The sequence below is a fragment of the Dermacentor silvarum genome, chromosome 1 (genome assembly GCF_013339745.2).
Source record: "Dermacentor silvarum isolate Dsil-2018 chromosome 1, BIME_Dsil_1.4, whole genome shotgun sequence".
NCBI classification, from domain to species: domain Eukaryota; kingdom Metazoa; phylum Arthropoda; class Arachnida; order Ixodida; family Ixodidae; genus Dermacentor; species Dermacentor silvarum.
Window position 1 is genome coordinate 155,537,567 of NC_051154.1, and position 23,631 is coordinate 155,561,197.

At 47.2% G+C, this 23,631-nt stretch overlaps 1 protein-coding gene across 1 annotated transcript in view; it reads right to left on the reverse strand.

Annotated features, from left to right (window-relative positions):
• LOC119436271 (uncharacterized) overlaps nucleotides 1–23,631 on the reverse strand; it is an 88,651-nt gene that overhangs the window by 264 nt on the left and 64,756 nt on the right. Inside the window, exon 2 of the mRNA XM_037703070.2 lies at nucleotides 647–1,030. Within this exon, the coding sequence (XP_037558998.1) occupies nucleotides 662–1,030 (369 nt within the window). The 3' untranslated portion in view covers nucleotides 647–661. The remainder of the gene's footprint in view (nucleotides 1–646; nucleotides 1,031–23,631) is intronic.

Sequence of the window (23,631 nt, forward strand, 5' to 3'; positions counted from 1 at the left end):
TTGACGGCCCGTTGAACAATAAGGGTTGCAATTTTACCAATTGGAAATGGTACCTCCTCGTTAGTAATAGGAATGACCAAATTAAACGACACCGACTTCTCAACCTTCGCTCCACTACTGCTAATTTTTTGCCGTATAGTATCTCCTTCAATATGCTGCGCCGTTGGTTACGGGTACGATGACGGGTTAGGGGAATTTTGCTCTCAGCAAGTCTTCTGAACACTTTGATAGTTTTTTGCACTTTCACAGTACCAAAGGAAGGAAATTCACATTAATGTGACACTTAGCAATAATTCGAAAGGAAAATAAACCGCAACTATATAACAATCTCTCTCGAAAAAATAAATTATGGTGTTTACATCCAGAAGCTGCGCAATGAGCTCCGAGTCAATTATGAGTGTCTGAGGTTTTTTAATATGCACCCGATATACGGTGCACGTGCATTTGTGCATTGCACTGTCATCGGATGCGAATGTGAATTTTCGCAACTGCTCTAAATAAGTAATCAAGACATATTTTATACGCCCACTGGAATGGTCATGGCCCTGGTGACTTGCCTCACGCCCTGCCTTCCAATATAAATTTAAAGCTCAATACCGGCACACGGAACGAGCACATTATGTCAAATTTGTCCAGCGTCAAGTACCGCAGGTTGGAGATTTCATCTCGCCATCAGGTAACCGTCCATGTGTCCAGGAAAGAAGGCTGCGTGCTCGTGGCCTAAGGCGCCTCCAAGGCCCAGCGCTGCTGCACCGGTGGCGTACATGTGCTGCGACTCAGACTGCTGAAGAAGAGCGCCGTACGGGCTGCGCACCACATATTCCGGCTCGTTCACGTAGTCCCGGTGGCCATGGCCGTAGCCCCGGCCCCGATGGCCATGCCGGTCCTCGCCCTCGTGGACGGTGCGCACCACGAATCCGTGAGGGTAGTCCTCGCCACCCGCGTACACGTGCTGTCCTGCGCCGTGCTCCATACCGGCATGGCTCGAAGCCAACGCGAAGCAGCACGCCAGCAGGGCCAGCACCGAGATCTGCGGGGGAACCTAAATCGTAAGAGAGGGTCTCCAGACTGGGGTTATCTAGCGCCGCAAGGTGGACTGAGGACAAGAACACAAAGCAAAAACGCTCTGTTCCTTACATCACAACCCGAGAACTTACACAGTTGCTTTAGTAAAGCTAGCGATAATTAGAGAAATGTGCAGGAATCATCGAAGTTCCCTGTCAAAGTAAGCGTAGCTGTCTACTGTTTTGTATGATACCGCACGTGTTTGTGTTTTTTTCTTGTTTGGGTGATGGCGAAGTCGTTTTGTGCAGCTTTTGCATGGCTGCACCTTGGAGTCCAGTGCATGCATGAAATGAGAAGCGTACTTGTGCGAGAAACTGGGCACATACGCGTGTCTCGGCTTTGTCGTGTGTAGTAGCGTTGCACAACATGCAACGACAAATGAGCCCTTTCTGCCGCCGACCTCGGCTGAAATTGAATTCGATGCAGTGTCACATAGCGCCTCAAAGCGGGCCACTCGTACCTCTTTGAAGAAAAATCCTGAGCTCTTCATCTAGGAGCACGAGTCGTATAACGAGTGATATATGAGTAATCAGTATTTCGAATTATTATTCATCGGCCACTACGCCCCTCCCCCACCTTTTCATGGAATGCCCGTGAGGCCTTTTACGATAAATACCGGAGAAAAAGAAATACAGTTGAACCGTAGCCTGTGCAGTATGCACAGGCTACGGTTCAAGTAGCCATAGATTATGTAGCCATAGTAGCCATAGAATATGGTTCAAGTAGCCATAGATAGGTTCAAGTAGTATGCCATAGATTACACGAGTGACTCTTACGTGCTCTTGGTATGCGGTTTTGTTGTTGTATACGTGAAGAAAACTATCATTAGCTCTGTTCTCTCTGTACGTCTTCTCCAAGTACCACATGTTCACTGCAGTAATTACCACGCGAAAATATTTTAATGGCGCAGTTGGCAGAATATTGCCGTCATCATAATATCCGGAGGATTATTTATCGTTACTGACGGAACATGACTACACAGCTGTGATGTTGACTTCGGCATTAATCGCCATTAATGTTGGGGCCTCAACACATATTTAATAGCTATAATATATTACGAATTTATCTTCTTCGTAATAGCCATTACGACGTTATGATGATCATTTCTTGTTGCTGCAACGTCGGACACCTTTGTGGCAGAGTGCAAAATTATTATTAGAGCTGACACCACTAAATGCCTCCACCAGAGCTGACACCACAGTAGGACCCCACCAGAGCTGACACCATTAATTTGAACCGAATGTTGGATGAGTTTGCTTCCATGTTCGAAGACACGTTTTATACCCAAACAATAAATGAGAACTGGACTGTCTTCCGCAATAAAATAAAGAAACTGAACTTATTTGTATACTTGAAATAACAATTAAAACCAGAACAGAGGTGCCGTGGTTCAGACGAGATGTTAAAAAATTCCTTAATATAAAAAAGAGAGCATAACGAACAGTGAGCAAAAAGAAACGTTGATAGTGAATGGCAAATGTACAAAGAGGCAACGTTACTGCTGAGACAGCAATTAATGATGGTAAAGACAATTTCTTTAGTTATACGTTAGCTAACTTGTTAAAAACTAATCCTACAAAATTTTGAGGAGTGGTTAATCCCAAAGAAGAACACGCAGCTTCTTTAATAAACGACGAAAGCGGTAATGCTCTCCCCGTGGAAGCCACAGCCGATCTCTTTAATAATTGCTTTACTGAAAATTTCACTAATGAGTCACCTTTTCAGGCTATTCTTGAGGGCACTAAGTCAGCTTTTCTTCACCCATGTGCACAAACAACCAAAACAGTACCAGGCGTAGCCGGTGCTATTGAGCGGCTGCCCCTTAATTCAAGCTCTGATCCAGACGGAATCAACGCTAAACTTCTGAAAATGACAGTGCATGTTTCATCCATATTACTGTCCCTCATCTTTCAGCAGTCTTTATACAGCAGGAACATTTCCGATGATTGGAAAATAGCACATGTCATTCCTATACTCAAATCCGGCCATAGCACAAGTCCTAACGACTACCGACCGATATCACTGACCTGTATTTGCAGCAAATTTTTCGAACACAGTATTTTCTCATACATTATGACTCATTTAAATACAAATAATTTACTTTTTGGCAGTCAGCATGGGTTCAGGCACAAAACATCTTGTCAAACACAATTCTTCGAACTAGTTACTGACCTTCATGACTACATATATGAGCAAAAATGCACAGACGCAATATTAACTGATTTTAGAAAAGCTTTTGATTGTGCTGCGTATAACGGACTAGTCAAGAAGGTCGATAACCTAGGATTAGATTCTATAACAACTCATTGGATTGCCGTATTCCTGACTAATAGATATCAATGAGTTGTCATTAAGGAACATACATCTGGAACCACGCATGTCATCTCAGATGTACCATAGGGGTGAGTTCTGGGACCATGGCTTTTTCTCATTTATATTAATGATATAACGAATAACATATGTTCTAAAATGAGCCTGTTTGCTACCGATTGCATCATTTACAAGCGGATATTAACTCTCGAGGATTTCACTAGCTTACAAACGGACCCAGTGCAACTCAGCTAGTGGTGTAAGGTCTGGCATACCGAGATTAACATAGAAAAAGAAAGCTTATTAGATTTTATACAGTTGCTAATACTCCTTTAAACGTTTACACAATAAACAATACAGGTATAGAGGGAGTGCAAAGTTTCAAGTACCTGGGCGCTATTTAACTACAGATCTAACTTGGCATGCACACACAGAATATATAACAAAGAAGGCATTTAAGAAATTAGGATTAATCAAACATCTTTTATATCCTGCCAACTCAGAAACGAAGCTTCACGCTTACACATATCTCATCCGGTCTTTGTTAGAATATGCATCGATAATATGGCACCCAAGTACTGTTACTTTACAGAACCTCATCGATTCGGTAAAGAATAAGGCGGTAAGATTCATACTTTCCTAATATTCACCCTATGTGTCCGTATCACTGTTAAAAAGGAGTATCACCATTTCCGCCCTTAACACCCGACGCAAATATTCGCGTTTAACATTCTTTCATTCTTTATATTACGGCGAGACAACATTTGCAACTAATCGCATTAAACCAACACATCACATTTCATCCAGGTGGGATCATGAAAATAAAGTGCAACCTATATTTGCTCGTGCACTAAAGTATCAATGTTCACCTTTAGTGCAATGCAGAAACGTGTGGAACGAGTTACCAGAAAATATTGTTGCTTGCACTGAGGCAGCTACTTTTCAAAGGGAACTTCTGGAGCATCTCCATGAATAACGGCTGCTTTTATGTTAATGCGTTTCTTGGAATTGTATAACGTTTCTCTGATTTCCTGCTGCGTTTACTCGCGTACATTTAAATGTGTCACTCAACCTTTACATTATAATACTGGACTTAGCATTTCCGGTATGCATATCAGTGTCTTTCTTTCTTTTTTTCCTTTTGTGTTCTTAGTATTTATGTGCATTTGGAATTGTGTAATATTTCTTTCGTTGCGCCTGATGTAGCTATGAAAGCATTGTGAATGTGCCGTTAAACTTTCTTTATACTACGGCGTTTACCTTCTACCCAGTTCACATCTTTTTTTCCCCTTTCTTTGTTCAGATGTTTCTATATATGAAACAATGATAGTGTACTGCTCCCCCCTCCCCACTATGTAATGCCCTCCAGAGCCTTTAAGGTACCTAAGTAAATAAATAAATAAATAAATAAATAAATAAATAAATAAATATTATCAAAAGAAGAAAATTATCACTCGTACGTGGTGAAGTGCCTGGCAACGTTCAGTCTGTGGCGCTTATTGGATGCTTTCGAGAAGCTGCAAACTGACGGTGGCACCGAGTCAAGTGCTGCGTTAAGCATATTTATTTTCTTGTCGATGCAACTCCTCGAACATACTTTAGACGACCACTGTGCCACCTCCATCCCTCAACCAGGCACTACGTAGTACCTGAGCAATTAGACCCCATCCACTACGTCTTATAAGTACCATGCATATGTCCCCTCTCAATAGAACCCGATCTTCCATTCGGTTTACTCCTGGAGCAAGTCTCGATGACGCGCGAGTTCTATGCAACATTTTCAAGCGTGATAAGCCCTCATCATTTCCATCTAGGCAGCACAGCGCGCTTGGCTGTTCGCAGCATTGGTATGCCGATGCGAGAGCTTGGTTTTAGCTTCATCAATACATACCAATTTCGCTCTCTTACATCGTGGTATTGCTGGGGGGCGGGGTATTCTGTAAGAGTCCACCTAGTGGACTGTCTATTTCGGCTGTCGGCGATTGGCAACAGCTGCACGAGTGAGCAGGAGACTGGCTGGCTCCTTCTCGCTCGTGCAGCTGGAGCCACTCGACGACAGCCGAAATGGACAGTCCACTAGGTGGACTCTTAAACAATCTGCAGACTACACAAACTGCAGACTACACAGCTTTGCCAACCAGCCTGGCTTTCTCACTGTCGCGTCACGTCACACGTGCAATATCGGTGCCACCACAGATATCAGCGTCACCTGCAGACATCAGTGCCATCTGCAGACATAGCGGGCACACCCACAGAAGGAAAACACGACTCGGTTTCCTGCTTCATAGCAGTTTGGCGCAGTATAAGCACAACAGTACGTTCAAGGTCATATTGGGCCGACGTCGGTTGTTACCAAAGTCCAAGAATTTTGTTTCTCGTGAAGGGACAAGCATTCAGTGTACCTACAGTTGTAGAGAGCGCAATTTTCTGCACACTAAAGTGTTAGTGCTTACAGAAAACACGTTCGATCTCCTTTATTTAAACACAAAGTTGATATTCGCGGCTGTTTTCCACTACGCGGTGAGAAAGGACTACACATTTGGTATGCCACTCCAGCGCACCCGGTGCACGCATCATCGATGCAGTGAACACTCTGCATGGCGGCGGAAGTAACTGCTGCACAAAAGAGGTCTGGAACTAAGAACGACAGATCGACCCGGTGGAGGCAACCGGGCCTGACCACGAAAGCTCTTTCAAAAAAAGTTTATTACTACTAGTTGTAGTAATGCTACTACTACTACTATTAGTACTACGGAACATATATAAGTAATGCCATAGTACGCGGGATTTAGGGTGGAGTTGTATGGTGGTAGTTAGGAGACAGACACACCGGTTATTGAAGTTGACCTAATTTCATTGGGCGAATGCAAGCTCGCGGGCATGAGTGTATATACGAACCCTACACCTATTGCACTTGCTCTAGCAAACGAGATAGAGACGCAGTTGTTGTCATGTTCAGATGATTTATCGGTACTCTTCATTTTCAATAAAACTGCAGTGACATTGCGGCCATTCAAAGATGATGTACGGTCCTTGCTTAACTTTTTGATGATAGTGTTCTCTTATGGCTGGGCCAAGTTGTTATTGGGATCGGCGGCCTAGCACGCAGAATAAGGTCCTGGGACAGCCTTGGAGGGGCAAAATGTGCGGAGCTTAATATACTGGCTGTGTTTTATGCAGAATATGATGCATTGAATTTAATATCGATATATTTAGTCAGGATGACCCATGCAGTTGTTCAACAAGAGCTGTAGAGTGACGCATTTGAGTAAACGTGCAGACATCAGCTTACGCTTTGTGTAAAAGCAATAGTGGTGCCGTTTCCAGTGACCCTGAGAACATTTTTGCTTCTGCTACATGTAGGAAACAGCAAGGCTCACTCAAGGTGAATGCAGCTACCGCGACGGTGAGATGGTCGTTCTACGGTAGCGTATAGTTGGATAACATAGCATGGGCAATGAACACGCGGCTGAAGTTGCCCGTGGCTTAACCTTTGGCCAGGAGAGGTATCAGAACGATTTGCAGAGGTGTTGAGCAGCGTCAGGGCGATGTGTAGGATATGCCCCTTTAGGGCGTCGACGGCAACGAACATTGCAATTGCCTGGTCACGTGTTATGGTGACAGCGGAAGTTGTGGACGCACATATATGAAAGTCGCGGCGCGTTCATAGAGCTTGGTCTTGCACACTGTGGAATGTAATGTGGCTGGAATGTACTGTGGGCGACCTAACAAGCGAGATTGTGTTAGCGGTGAGAGTGTAGAATTGAAAAGATAATTCGCTATTGATAGTCGGTAGAGAGATTTGAGGCAGCGCCGTTTGTTAGCCGGCTGACACACGGCACTGCCTCAAATCCCTCCACCGACAATCAGTAGCGCATTGTATTTTCAACAATACACCCTCGCCGCTATCACAATCTCGCTCGTTACCTGCCCACCCGCCTTACCTTATCTCCCCTTTAGAAGAACCCTACCTATATACTATACTGTGCCGAGGAGAGCGTATGCAGCCTTGAAAAAGACAACTCCACTTGTCGAAACGTTGGCTCCAGCTCTCACCTTGTTCTCGTGTTGCTCATCGTCTTGAATTTCCATCTCCCGCATTCCCCGTGTTTTCCCTCTATTTACCATTGTTATGTAGCCCGGGGAGGCATAATCCTCAAAAGCCTATCAATACCGAGCTGTAGCATATATTGCATTGATGCACCTCCGACACTCAGGGAAAAACAGTTGAGATGAGTGCAGTCGTATTCAGTCTCTTTCTTAGGTATCAGGGGTGGAATTCACTAAGCTGCACCATTCGTACGAGATTTCTTAGCCAAAACGTTGTTTGAGATAAGGATGCAACCGAAATGGCAGCGCACCTAACTTACGGCATCGTGTGAGAGCAAGAAGGAAGCAAAGCTCGGATTAAACGACAAGGAAAGAAAGGAGCACGGTCAAGTGATAGCATGATCGCGCATCATGCATCTGTAGTTGAGGCTCTATTCTCTCTGCAAGTTTCATACAATTAGTAGAGGGAACTGTGGCGCTATTGTCCACGGGAGCTGCAAGCAGGGAAGTTCAGCCAGAATGGAAATGATGGGTAGTACATGGATTTGCTCAAACTTCGTCCTTAGGGCTTTAAGTGGTTTCGTGACATTGCAAAGTGATCATTTTAAACAAATTACTGTGGTATAAATTATTAAATGAACATTATTAAAATTGTCCGGCGACAGGATTCGAACACAAGACCTCTAGCACAGAAGCTCGATATTCAAACCAGTACGCACCTAAAGCATGGATGAGCGGAACCACTGCAATAAGCCAAGATTAAGCGGGCTTCCGAGTCTTATTACCTTCTGCATTAGGAAAAAGTATAAATTGCTTTAAAATTTAGGCCAATATAGGCCCAGATAAAGCGCAATAAACAGACGAATCCATGCATCTACCCATCACTCCCATGGTGGCTGAACGATCGCAGCGCCAGATTTCCATCTAGTAATTGTAGGGAACTCTATGCTGCACACCCCTTTTCGACAGCTTCCTTTTGCGGGAGCTTGCTACAGCGCCGACAAGCGCAACCGCGCTCGCTCGTTCACCGCACCACCATCAAAAGTATCGCAGTGGAATGCCAGGCATTTTTGTCACATTTCTGTGAGAGACAGGACTGATGGACACATGGTCACATATTTGGTATAGACGAAGGCGCTTAGGCGGAGCAATTGCCGACCTGGCCTCCCAGGCTAATCCCGCCTATGGAACATCAGCACCACCACAACCATCATAGTACAAAGCGATTAAAAGTATTTATTTGAATACTAATTAGGTAAAGAAAAAAAATTCCTCAATAGTTCATATTGGTTCAAGGCAAGGCCAGCAGCACCAACACGTCCATTTAAACTATGACCAGCACATATCGTCTCATCACGACTGATTTTCTTTTATTTGGCATTAACCATCAAGTTTTAGCAAGTTTACCTACCTTCATCATCTTGGACACTTATCCTGCTGCCGGTACCATCACAAGACCTGCACCCTTCTTTTTTTCGTTTTTATTATGCCCACCTTCACTTAGGGTCTTTTTCCTCCTACGTCCCATTCCCTGAAGAGTAGCATGTAGGTGAAAATACGCGGGCTAATCCCTCGATTTTGTGTGCCGCTCTTATATAGGCGCCCGTTCCTGCGGCGAGCGTCAGCGTCTGCGTCCCTTGTAAACTGATCGGACTAGCACAGCGAAGGATGAAAGAGCGAACGCTGAGCTCAGCGCGTATGAAAGACGGTGATAGCGAAGAGAGCCAGAGGAGGAAAGCGAACGAGCAGGGTGCAGCGGAATCATCAGGCGGAAAGTGGAGGAGGGCATGGCGAAAGCGTGAGAAGAAAAGCGTAGTGCCGTGCAAGACAGGCTCTGCGGCGAAGATCGCTACGAGATGTCGCCAGGATAGCGTTCGTCGTTTGTTCATCGATGACGCTTACCAAAAGGCATGCGGCAAGTGGATCCACCGTTACCATACATGGAAACAAAGTGCTGCATGAGCGGACGTCTGTCTGCGGCGTCTGCTGTGTATTGCGCCCACGCGCCATCCTTGCGCTACCTCTCGCGATCTCCCGATTAGCGAGGAGGTCGCGCCACACTTCGCTCTGTTTGCAACGTGCCGCACGAGACAAATGGTCCACGCCAGCCAATATATCGCGAAATGAAAACACTTATGCAGCTGCGCTCAAATTTCGCATTAACAAGTATCGTAATCGTCGGTGAATTGTTTTTCAATACAGAGCTTTCTCTGTCTCTCTCACACATCAATCGGGATGGTAGGTGATCGCGCTTCACATGGTTGCAGGTGCAGTTCAAATGCTGTGCATATAGGCTCAACATCTGCTCCCTCAGCAGTCCGTACCATCTAAGGGGTTTGTTTGCGATGTCGTCAAGCGCCAACCCTACCCACAGGATTCCCGTCGAGTTCATGGAGATCTATAAAAACAGCCATGAAAGATAAACGCAGAAAGAAGTATTGGCTACTAACACTGCCAAATTTATGACAGAGAACTTCATTACGTTAGATTCGTACGTGCAAGTTTCGCATTATATCACACTTTGCCGTCGTATATCAGCGTTCATAGTTTTTACTTGGCTTCTGCTCAGCTCATAAAACACAAAGATGCCTCGCACCAAGTCAAGAGTTTATTTTGAAGGTTCAGGTGAGCACATTTTCACAGAGGCGATATACAGAAATGCACGTAAACTGCAATTTTAGAGCCCGGTAATAAATCATAGATTAGTGTAGTCATGGCCTGCAACCCATAACTACGCTTTCTCTCATAGCCCAAGTGGCACCTTATGGAAGTCAAGGTTAATCAGTCAACATCACCAGAATGATCAGCGCCAATGTTTTCATAAAATTACCAGCTTCATAAGAATACACGCTCAAGTGCACGTCAAAGTACTGCGGAGCACCACAGGCAAAGCACATAACGGTTCAATATTCGAGCTGGTTTCGGATCAAATCGGTTCAAGTCGTCGACTTTGCTAAACTGGCACACTTTGCTCGGAGGCGTCACTGGACATGTAGTAGGAGGGCAAGGTGCTGGTGGTGGTATCCAAACGGCGGCAGACACCATTCTGTAAACATGCGAATGCGGCCTCGCAGTACGAAGAGAACTGCGACTCAAGAGCAACAGTGCGTGAAAGATCTGCACGAATTAGCACGTTGTAATACGCCATGATGCTATTTTATGTCCACTGCAGGACGAAGGCCTCTCCCAGAGATGTCTGATTACCTGTGACTTTCTCTAGCAGATTCCAATTGTGCTGCGAATTTCCTGATTTCATCACTCCCCTTAATTTCCTGCCGTCGTAGACCGCGTCCTTTCACTTAGCAGCCCCTTTGTAACTCTAATATACCTCTGATTATCTGCTCTACGTATTACGTAGCCCACACAGCTCCACTTTTGCCTCTCTATATCAAGTTCAATATCGGATACACCCGTTTGCTCTCTGTCTCTTCACGTTACACCTAACATTTTTCATTCCATCCCTCTTTACGCGGCCCTTAGACTGTTATCAAGCTTACTGTTTAACCTCCAAGTTTTTGCCTCATATGTCAGTGCCAGCAGAATGCAACGATTTTACACTTTAGTTTTTTTTTTTCTGTTCAAGGATAGCGGTGAGCTCCCGCTCATGATTTGGTAATATCTTCCATTTGTGCTCCAACCTATTTTCTTTCTTCTGTAATTTCCTTCTCGTGATAAGGGCCCCCTGTAAGTATTTGTTCTATGTAACCGGTACTCATGCGCAAATCCTAGAGGGAAACTGCCGATCTTGAATTCTTGGTCGCTTGACAGGTTATTTAACATTACATTTTTCTTCTGCAGAATAATCTTCAACCGTACTCTTACATTTTCCTGGTTAAGGTCCTCAATTATTTGTTGCAGTGTGTCCCCAACGTTGCTGAACAGGACAATGCTATCGGAAAGCTTAAGGTTGTTGAGATATTCACCGTTGAGCTTCACTTCTAATCCTTCCGAATCTGAGAGCTTGAATTCTTCTTAGCGTGCATAAGTATTTTCCGGCTTTTTTGTGACGAATTCAAGCATGTGAAGCTCGAACTATCACTGAAGCATTATCGAAGCGAGTCTGAGGAGTCACGGATACGTGCGCTGTGGCTCAAACGTAAATATGGTGGTTCCACATAAACAAAACAAATGTTTGAATTGTCAGCCGAATGCTGGAAGCACCATGTCCTTGCTTGATGTAAAGATATTTCAGTCCTTCAGTAGAGTCCATATTGCGTTCATTTATACCGCTAAATACACACAAATGTCGTAGCTTTGTCTAAACGCACTGAATTATGTGATCGAACTGCGCGCCGCCAGGAGACCACCCAAGACAGCCTAATTTGAGTGACGCAAATGCTAATCTTGCTGATAAGACGCGTTTGCTAATCTTGCTTATAAGACGCGTTTTGGTGGCCATGCTCAGCGTCATGCACGCTTCACGTTATTCACTTCGCAATACCTGCAGTACACTGTGGCCAGCTTTTTTATGCCTTCACGTTAACTTCACTACTGCGCAGCAAGGGCGGAGCACCGTAAGACGGTGGCTGGGCAGTAGAAAATTACTGCGCTGAGTTCACAAACGTCTGGGACGGCTTTCTTGAGAGGACGACAAGATAGATCATCGCCAAAGCGACTGAAAGGCGTGAGTGATGTCATATTGCCCAGTACGGATGGTAGTCTGGAATTTAGATTAAGCATCTCCAACCAATCATAAGACGACGACGGCTGTCGTTTGTTGTCGCTTTCCTTTGTCGTCTGGTCTTCCCATGGCCGGTTGCCTGTTACTGGCTTTGCGCATGCAAAACAAAAATGTAGTCGCGTCTTTATGAGCGTTATGCTGGGAAATTTATCACCAAAACGACGTGTCGTTGTCTTACCCACAGAGAAGAGTATTCGTTCGCTTTCCTTTAACACGAATGGGAAAAGAGGACTCATGAGACAAATTATCGCTCCGTAGTTCAAAGTGATTTTTTTTTATATGTCATCGTATCGACGTCCCGCTTCGTATTATAGAAAGGATTGTGATCCGTCATACGCATACGTTCGATCCCACCATAAGCTGCAGGATTAGCATAACTGTGGGCACAGACATTACGTCGCTTCGACTTCGTGCTGAATTGAAGCTATGAACAATATAATAGAAAGCTGATACTAACAGCACGAAAGAGGCCAGCAAATTGCCCAACAGCAACAAGTTCTGATAATGAGAAATGTTTAGACGTGTTTTTTTTTTCATTGTTTCAGCTCGCATGGAGACTTCTAGCCTCAAAAGCGCCTGGGAAAATATTTATCCGCAGCCCGATGAGCGATGCAAAGGTCAAACTCAAAGAAAAATTATAGAAGTGCTCAAAATACTTCAATAACAATCCTGACGGTTATCAGGGACGGACACCACACTTCTTTCTATCTGTTATCACCCAACAGAATTTCATGACGAGTATGAAAAGTCAGCTATTGCGCGCATAGATAAACACAGCCTCACAACTTCACAAGTTCGCAGCACCGCATTAATGTTACTCCTCCACGGCAGCACACGCCCAAAACATTTATGCACTAAAAATGCGCAATGCACTTTGAGATGACCAGTAGAGCGCGCCACAAAGATTAAACCACGCGCCATGCTCGGCTATCAGTTGTAGCCTCTCGCCAATCTGCCGCAACAGCCCGTTTCAACGTTTACCCGCCGTCAACTCGAGTGACGCAGGTAGACATACTTATGCTCTTAAGACTGCTACCCCCTATCGTAAAAGTACTGAAGTTCGCACCTATCCTAGCATTACATAGATGCCTTATCTCGACTACGGCGCTCGTCTTTGCAGCGGACGGCTTCGCAGCCTTGTTGAACTTACGAACGGCTTTAGCGTTGTGAATACACTTATTTTTAAGATTTACGACAAAATTTATTTCGTAAGTTAATTTAGTGCTTTCCACCCCAGATGTGCAAAGTTCCAATTATAGCACGTTTAAGAAAATATTGACAATCTGGAAAAAGCCCGTTCTCGGTTGTATGTAAATGCTTGACCATAGCGCCTAACACAAGACGTCACTTTTGAGGGCAAATGGAACTAGCCTCGCTTTTCAGAAGTTGACTCTCAGCACTACCTACGAAGGTAGGAAGATGCTACTGTGGCCGCCCTATGCCATTTGGGTTGCATCTGACGGTTTCTCAGTCAGACAGCCGGATGCAGATGTCATCTTGCCCAACGAGACGTACACTGAAACGTCTGGGGATTAACACTCAGCCCTGTGGCACTCAATTACAGGTTAGATGGCAATTTGTTGTTCAATCGTCGGTAAGTATGAAGAAGCATGAATCCTTCAAATAGCTGCGAATCTATCGAAAGGCAGGGCCACTGATTTTCATTCACCGCATCAGTAACTAAGAGGAAGAAGCGAGCTTCGAAAAGCAGTAAGCGGCCAGCAACTAGCTATTTCAAGGATGAACAAAGCAGTTATAATAAAGCCGCAGGCAACGCTGTGAATCCAGATATATCAAAACTTGTATCGAACATAGGAAAGAAAATTGAAAAGAGCCAGGAACCAATAATTTTGTTGCTGTGCAGTGCCACTAAAGGAATAGGCGAAGTTTGAAAATGGAGCATTTGTTAATGCCGGGGTCAGCTGATGCAGAATTCAAAAGCAAAAGAGAGTACAATCTAAAGGACATCACTGCTATGCACAACATAGGCACGCGCATTTCTAGAGGCGTATAGCAGGGCGAGACAGTTGAGTCACAGGTCGTTAGCAATGGAAAACGCGAAATGGCGCCAACAGCAATGGTATGGTAAAGCTTTATTTAGAGAGGGATGGCTCATCGGCCTATTAAGAGTAATGACGTTAGGGAATTGGGAGATGAGGACAGGACCAGTCACTGAGGAATGCCTCCCCGCATGGTTACACCATGTGGAGAATTCCCGCTTCCGCAGCCAAGGCGAACAATGCTTGCAGGACACTGTCGGCCTCCGCCGAGGGACGGGTCCACTCCTCAAAGCTGGCCACTTGGCCCCGGTTATTTCGTCGGAGGCTGCCAAATTTAGAGCTAATGAAGTTCTTTCGCGGAAAAATCAAGTAGTAGCGTCTTTGAGATCAAATTCAGAAGGCAGTTTTTGAGAGATCCGGAATAACTAAAAGTTCTCAGACCAGGGGTGCTATGCAGGATGCCCCGAGTTTGGCGAAACTCGGGATCTTCACGAGCTCTGGCGACGCCCCAAGATCAAAGAACAAATGATAACAAGACGAAGTTTGTCCATCGGCACGCCTCCAGTTTCATTGGTTAATCTAGATTCACTCTGGGTGGCTATTATCCCTTGGGCGTTGCCATATGGGCGGTCGACAAACTGGGGCTCACGTGATCATACGGTCGGTGCATGGTCGTGCCTTCTTTCACTTGTTTGTCGTTCCACCGAGTGCATTACAGGCACAAGCAAGTTATAAAATAAATTCATTTAGTACAATAATATTAGTCACATTAACGTGGGTTGTAAGCATTTTAATGTTTCCACTATGTACACGGAATGTGTATTAGACTAATTTGTATTTAAATACGTTTCGCGTTATGCCACGAGGAGACGCTCGCCCCCCTCTTTTTTCCGGATTCGATTGGCACGGCTCGATACGTGCTTGCTCTAGCATTTCCGAGCACCGATTGGTGTGCGCTTGCTTTTCTCACTGGGTTTCCAACAGATCGCTCGTTTCTCCTTTGCTCTAGATTGGATTGGTGCGGCTCGCTACGTGCTTGCGCTCCCATTTCCGAGCAGAGATTGGTGTGCGCCTGGTTTTCACACAGGGCTTTTAACAGATCGCTCGTTGCTCGCGCTAAAGAAAAGCTGCGAGTAGCGCGCGCATCCAGCTACAAGACGAAGTGAGCGTCGGCTAGCGCATAAGTGGTTTGCCGCGCGCTTACCGTGTAAGCACACAGGAATGCCGGAAAGCACACATACAAGGGTCAGAAAACTACGCTTTATTTTCTTTTACTTTGCGATACACCTCCATACTGGCAAGCGTCGAGCGATGGCTTCTAACAACCGCAGGAAAGAGTCTTTGTAGTGGCTAGCCCGAGCGATCCGTGGCTTCTAACAAACGCACGAAAGGGTCTTTGCAGCGCACGTGGATGTTGACTGCCACCACATGCATCCCAGGTGGGACTCCAGCATCGGTGCAGTTGCCCTGTACCCATCGCTGACGAGGGAGCGCTTCACTTTTTGACAATAACTTTCTTTTTTTTTTTGCGTGTCAACGCCCGTGATGGGGTCCACAAAGTTCACGCTTTGGTTGACTGTCTACCAATGCGGATTGAGGCATAGCACCGTTAGCATCCACTAAATTTGGGATACATTTGTATGCGGCCAACTCGTCACTATGAATAATGGTCCCCGGTTCAACACTGGTTGCAATAATGGCGCCTAGCGTCGCCGCCTTTCTTCGGTCGACTTTGAAAGTCGCAGCACCCCTCTGGTCGCGCAGAACATGCCGAAGACCCATGGGCCCCCAACTTTAACACCGCCGTAATTTTGGCGGCTGGCGGAAAGTTGTCGGCCGTCATTAGGCGGCCTCGATTGTATACTTTTGCTCGCCGCGAAGAAGGCACTCATCAATTTGCGCTATCTACCCGGGGTACCAAGTGGAGGTCGCGCCAGCAGCTCGTCCCTCGCGACCTTACGGGGGTAGTTCGTCCTGTCGGCGATGGTGTGCTCCTATAGAGGAAACAAGTCGCCGGTCATCTCCTTCAACAGCCATATGTCTACGCTTTTGCTCACGCAGTACGTGAGCCAAATCATTTGCCGCCTGGACAGGTGGTCGTTCGGACGGCCGAGGCGGTGCGTTTTGGCGAAGTAACGTCCTTCGCCTCTCTGACCGTGCAGTGCAGCTTTACCGTGTAACTGCGAAAACTGATTTCGGCACCTGTTGCATCGGAAGGCAGCCCGGCTTCCATTCTGAGTCTTCCAATATAATGTGACCACTTCGCCTACTCAGGTTGGTTGGCCCGGGTTGAACCCCAGGTGCTCGCAGGTGCCCCAGTACTCCGATGACGACGCCGGACCTGGCCTGGGGCTAGGGCGCGGTGGACGAGCAGCGCTTGAAACAGGAGAGAGCCGAAGCGAAGCGATCGCACGAACTTTTCCTCCGCAGCCTAGTCACATCAGTCTGTGCTCGGAAAGCATAATATGCCCGCCACGCAGTCTCCGCAGACAAGGGCGTTCGCCTAACTCGTCACACAGCCAGCGCACTGACGTTTTGGAAAGGCAAAAACGACGCTGAAACTCTACGTCGGTCATGTAGCTGAAGGGGTCCAGATGGTCATTTTGACGCTTGCCGCCGCTGGATGCGATGACACAGGCTGCTGCTGCCGCCGCCATGCTCCCGAGTTTAACTCGAGGGGGGTTTCGCGATGTACGAGTTTGGCCCGAGTTCGCGTGTCAACCAAAACCATAGGTCACGCCCCGAGCGAGGCATGTAACTCTTGTGCGCGCCCACCACGGTTGGGCCACGCCCAACTTATTTTTCGACAACAGCGACGTGGTGCGGAACTGAGAGGCATTAACAATCTTGACCGGCGAAATAAAACACGCACAACGCACTGTCATCGGTGATGTACTCAGCACCACTATAAAAAAAAAAGTGTCGACTTTCGCTGCCTTATGCATATGTCTTCTTGGGCTGTGATGACCCCACAACACGGTTCATTGCCTGCGTTGTGGCTACGTAGCGCACAGCAAATAATTATCCGCACGTCACTGTAGCTGCTTGCAAGGCGTCGATGCGCCGTGGTGGACGACGATCTTGAGCAGTGCGTAGTGTTTTCCAACGACAACGTATCGCAGCTGTCATTTGAGATGGCTGCTCTGTCAATGATATAGTGCAGCAAACACGGTCAGCGGTCAGCGCAAACACACCCAGTGCAATGGCATTTTGTCATCACAAGCACGGCACACTAAACAATTGCAACACCTTCCTGTGTTCGAAGTCTAATTTCCTAACTGCACACAAGAGCCCTCACCCACCAAAATGCGATTGCTGCGCTGCCGTTACGATATCCATCTGCGATCGCTGTTAGCTCAGCAGCAGAGGCAATCGGCAAGCACATTGGAGTGAACAACACACTCAAATTCTGCGCACATGCGCACGGAGGCACCTTCAATGGGCAAGCGGTGACAAGTGACGAACTGTGTCGTTGGGCAGCACGCTCGTGTTCGCAATGCATCGCGGAGACTTCGCGCACGCAGATAAACTGGTGCATTTTCATTGTGCTGCGTCACTACGGACCCAGAATACCGCACAGCCATTTTGCAGCGACAGCCGTTGCTCCCGTCTCTATGGCTAAAGTGTCGTTTCAGTTGGTAAAGTGGCGGCCATAATAGCCGCCGCAGTGAAGCACCTGCGGTGAACAGCCATGCCGCAGCGCTGCGTTGCCATTCCCCTATTAGACAGGGAATGGGCAGATCGTTGTCATGACTGACTTTATCGAACATAGCACTGCAGCGCCCCTGGCGACTGCTCACCGCATGAACTCCCTCGTGCGTGTGACCCTCTAGAATGTATCCGCTTGTAAGCTTTCGCCTCACTGTCGCGACTCGCGGCAAAAAAGTACAAAATTTAATAATTCATTATATGTCCGTTTGCCATCGCAAATTTACAGCATTCAAAACAAAAAAAACGATACTTTAAGAAGTAAAATGTTGGTTATTTTATTTGTTGTATTTCAAAGTATTCGATTGAAGGAAAGTATAGGTGCAAGAATGCACCGCATGTGCCCTGTTCGCATTCGACGGAGGATAGAAAGATAATGCCCGAAAAAGGAGGCACGCCCTTGACGCGCCCGAGAAAGGCGTGGCAAGCGGCTCACGGCAAGTGTGCAGATAGACAGCGGGACAGTGACGGTATTGCTAAATTGCGATAATACGTTGATAACAATACGCGGCGCTGGCGCGTTTTGTTGCGCAGTCCTCTGTGCTTGAAGCCCGGCAGCACTGTGCCGCGCAGGGTGCGCTCATGTTGTCATACGTGGCTTTATCTCGACATTTCTTTTTGCCTGCTGTTCTTGCACGTTCCTTGCTATCTTCGTTCACTGACTGCCATCGAGCAAACTCGGGTAAAACTCGGGTGAACGAGAAACTCGGCGCATCCTGCATAGCACCCCTGTTCTCATCTTAAACTGGTAAAGCGATAACAATAATAGAAGGGTGACATTACTGCAACAGTCATTAGAAAAAGGCCATCGACCCTTTGAAGCACATTTGTAACCGGGGATGTGCTTACTGAAATGTACACTCGGCCACAAAATATTGCGGGGGGCGCGAGCGCGTGGCGAAGCGCTCCTCCTCTCCTTCTAGCGGCGCACCCCTGGTGTCGAGACCGACACTTGCGCGCATGCCCGTCCTTCTGTGACTGCAAGCGTGCATGTTTCCGCGCTTGTTCCTTGCGCGCCGGCAATATCCGAGTGTAGCCGTGAGGTGTACCTTTTGCGATTGGCTCTGTGGTGACTTCGACAGCCCGCACCGCTGCGGCCGCTGTTTGTCGGAACACGAGCGAAGATATATATCGCCCGGTCGCAAACGCAACAAGTTATTTTTTTTTTCTACGCTGCGCCTTTACGTGGCCAATCTTCGTTCTTTTTTTAAGAACGGGACGTTCTCCCGCAGAACAGCGTGGCAGAGTGATCAACCTAGTATACAGGCTGGCAAAGACTGCGCTGGCTTCTCGCCCATATGTATGCCTTTTGATGCAGGCGACAAAACAACAACAACAAAAAAAAAATGGTGATCCCTGTCGTGTTTCGACAAAAAAGCGGCCGCAGCGGCGCGGGCTGTCGAAGTCGCCACAGCGCACCTCGCGGCTACACTCGGATATCGCCGGCGCGCAAGGAACAAGCGCGGAAACACGCACGCTTGCAGTCACGGAAGGACGCGCATGCGCGCAAGCGTCGGTCTCGACACCAGGGGTGCGCCGCTAGAAGGAGAGGAGGACCGCTTCGCCACGCGCTCGCGCCCCCCCGCAATATTTTGTGGCCGAGTGTACACTGGAGAGCTAATGGGCCCTGCGCAGCAAGCTATGTTACGGGAAACATGGGACGTCTATGTGAGATCAAAGGAACTAACAGCGCAGCATGCTGGCACGAATGCGGTGGCAGAAAAAAACACAAGACGGCAAGACTCCCACATTTCAATTTATGAGCACAACCCCCAAGATGTTTCGACAGACTGCAGGGGCATTGGCAGAAGGACAAAGGAGCTCTTGCTACTGTCGCATACCCCTATACACATGCCGCCAAAGGTTTTTCATTTGAAAAAACAATCAGAGACGCTGGGCTGCACATTTCGCAGCAGAAAGGGACTGTTGAATGGAACTTTCTGAGGAAGAGAGAAAGAACACGTGGTGAATGTGGTGGAAGTGAAATTGAAAAGCAACATTGATGTGATAACAATAGAGACACTTAAAATAGAGGTGATTTGAACGTTAAGAATGCTAGTCCTAACGCCCATATTGCAACAGAAGTGCAAATACCTTGGCATGCAGATTGCTGATAATCTGTAAAAAAGATATTGCTAAGACATAGGAATAGTTATCGGTTCTCATCACTACAGAGAAGTGATGACTAGGAAGACGAAGAGAGTGGAGAAACGCTTGACCACTTCAGAGACAATCTTTGGATGAACAGTACAAGATTTTGTACTGTTCATACAAAGGACGTCCAAAGGGGTAATAAAAACTCGTCTTATGGTCCTTCACGTTCACGCAGATGAAGATCAAAATAAATAAAACGAAGAAACGAATTGTCACCTCTGCTTACGGACTAGATGAAAAGAGGTGCAGATTCTAGCGAAGGGACAAGTGTCGCAATGGTAGCTCCTAGAGGTCGATAACACAAGTCAGTTCAAGGGAAGTAGGAGCCAAAACGTTTAAGGCCATTCCGCCCGGCGAAGGTGGATCACCAGCGGAGCTGTAAACGTCGTTGCAGGAAAACTTGTGGTAAAGACTTTGTTGCATCACTCATTGTGATTTAGTAACGAAGGTCACAATGGCTTTGTGGTCGCTATGATATTGACCTTATTCACGGCAATCCCGTGGGCGCTGCCATGTTTGATCACGTGGTGACGCGTTCATTGCTTGCCTCAGTTGCCTCCGTGTTTACAGTGGATGTACATGACGCCCGGTGCGGCTCAGGAAACCTCTGTTTTCTGTTTCGGGAGTGATACAAAGCTTTGTCCCCAGCTTCAGAAAACATGTAAAGCGCTTTCGAAGCTCATTAGGCTTTGTCCAAACGGCGCGAGCAGTGTATATGGTGCTTCTTCTAAAAACAAGGCTAAAATGTATTCCAAGCTTGCTGCTTAGGAATTGAATCAGTATCAGTGTGTTTTGCTCTTCGTTCTTTACTTGGCGAACACTTAGAAGCAGCGGCTTGTCACGTTTCTGAATCAGTGAAGTTCGTCGGTGTGGTCACTATCTGATTATTTTCTGCCTAATCGCTCGCGGGGGTGCTCCGTAGCAATGGATTTGTTCTTGCTGCACATAAGGCTTGAAACGTAGCTGTTGTGTTCTTTTGAACAGCTTGTAGCAAATATGTAGTATCGCCTATAGTATTTCGCTTACTCCTGTGGACCATAATGAAGCATTCAGCTTCAACGATTTGTGTGCTGTCGGTGTAGTCGCTGTTACACATGCTTTGGCGCATTGATTCAAGTGTGCGCCCATTCACATATTCTTAATACATTGGCAATAGAGTTTGCGTAGGTTTGCGTGTGAGTTGGGGTAGATGTGTGTAGATAACGTTTGAGAAACTTACTATGCCAGGAAGCGGCGCTACTCTCGTTGTCATTGTTTAACGAGCGGTATTCACTCTTGCCGACGTTCCGCGGTTGTAGCCTTTGCTTTGGAGATTAGCGATAATTATTGTGAATTTTTGTGAGAAGGGAACATTTTTTATCCACGAGAAAAGTCGTACATTGAGAAGGGCCGGCAACAGAGGTTGTCCGTATGTAGCAACAGTCCGTGAACTTGGTCACGCATATTCATTCCATCCCTTAATATGCCAGTCACTAGTTATGCAGGCAACTACTGCAGACGTCTACAATCCACCTCTCCACATTCTGAAGCATGAATGGAGCTCAGTGCGTGAGAGAAAACCCCGTTGCATTTCCGACAGCTGATCGCACGGAAACAGAGCTGAAGCGGTAATGGTTTCGTATTCGTGCGCTTTCGCTGGGGCAACGTATGGCGCGCCGCCGAAAGCGCCATCTCGTTTATCGGGAACCAAATGCTCCGCGAAAAGAGTCAATACGCTGATCGGGATGCTCGCAACTGCGGACACATTCTTTGATAATGTCAAATCGATGCACGTACGCCGCTGGGTGGTGTCGGTTGGGGCGGATCGGTGTGGCATTGCAAGCGAATTGTCTCCAACACGCAACGCGTAAACCCTTTACTTTTCAGTCCCGACACGTCCACATAAATACCACCGACAACGACCAGAGGAGTAAAGTGAAATCTCGATATAACGAACTTCAGGGGAACGCTGTAAATGGTTCGTTATTCTTAAAAGTCGTTATAGTGAATGACCAAAAATTAACCATTCCGATCATCAGTTCATAATCTGTCACCATGTCAGCTATCGACGAAGACGTCGCTGTTGGATCTCGGCCCGCGCTGTTGCTATTTGCCATAGATTCCGACCCCACGCACCACCGAAGCACCGTGCAATAAGAGTGACGCACTCAGAACACGCTGACTCCGAGAAAACTACCGACAAAAAGGAAGCTCCATGTCACCTCAAAAGCTTGTTTGTTTGTTTTTCACACTCCTTGGCGTGAACACCGCAACTGTCTCGCTCGAGGCGGCCACCTAAACTATTTCAAAGTGCAAGCACGTGTAAATGACACCGCCCGGAAAGTACAAAGTGCGACTGTATGACAACGCCGCGAGTACGGAGGTTATATTTCTCCGCGCGTTGAGCGGCGTAGCTAGTACGGCCGCAAAAAAAAAAAAAAAAGCGCGAATGAAGCGCGCGGAAAGAAGGACGAAAGAAAAAAGAGGCGCGCCTCCGTTGCTAGGCGACACTTGTAAGGGCGGAACATGCGCTCGCAAACCTTGATGCGTGGACAACCTCAGCTAGTGTTCGAACGGTCCATGCGCGTGATAATCGCCCCTTCGTTCTGTTCGGTATTCTAAACACTTCGGGACCTTTTCAGAAAGAACGGCTCACCTGACTGTTAGCTGACACACCGTTACCTTGGCTCGGAACGAAAAAGCGCGAGTTGAGAGCTAAAGTATTTTGCGGTGATGCCCGACCCGATGCGCGCCTTCTCTCCTCGCTGGTCGCGCTGCTCTACTGAGCTGCGCTGTTGGAACATCCGTCCACGCGGGTCCTTCGGGCACACGGCGTCGCTCTAGAGCGCAAGGGCGCCGTCCTAATTCAGGGACCGACCCATTGCAATGCGAGCCGATGTGTCATCTGCCATCCTTAGGGATGGCAGATGTACGGTTGGTACAGATGTACGGTTGGTACGGAAAAGGCATGCGCGAAAGAAAATGTGCGCGCGCGCGGGCGGCAGCCGTTTCCCTCGTGACATGCCGCTGTCACCGATTCGCGTGATCGTCGCGCTGCTTTCAAGGCTTTTTCGGAACTCGTGGACTGATTATCGTGGGTGATTGGCCTTTCGCGAGGCGGGCGCCCCGCTTTCCGACGCGCCGATGCTGCGTGCCAGCGTACATTAGGCGCAGTTTCAGGTTTTGCAAACCCATGCGCCGCGGCGTCCACTTTCTGCGCATTGTCGACTGCTAGCCCCCTGTTTCTGCTGCCGTGACTGGATAGACGGAAATCTAAGAAACCCCAGATTTTGTATTATTAGTTCGCAGTACTGAGGCGTTGTTAACGTGACACGGAAACTGAATAACGATCGTAATTCTGTAAACTTCGGTATTCTAAAGTTCATAATTCTGAAATATTTTTACATTGAACCTATAAGAAGTCAGCGGGGACTCCGTACAGATGGTTAACCAGAGAAGCTAAAACGTGCGGCACCGGTGTTCATCATGGGGTTAATCCTGACAGTTAATTAAAGTATTTCTCAATTATGAAGTTACACACACGTTCGGCTGCGACGGAGAGAAAGACGTCACTGACAGTATGCCCGTAGTCAGCCGTTGTCACTTGCGTTCGATGTCTCGAGTTTGCTCGGCGGCGTGGTTAGCAGCACTCGCCCGCCATTGCGCTTGCGATTTTTGTAAAAA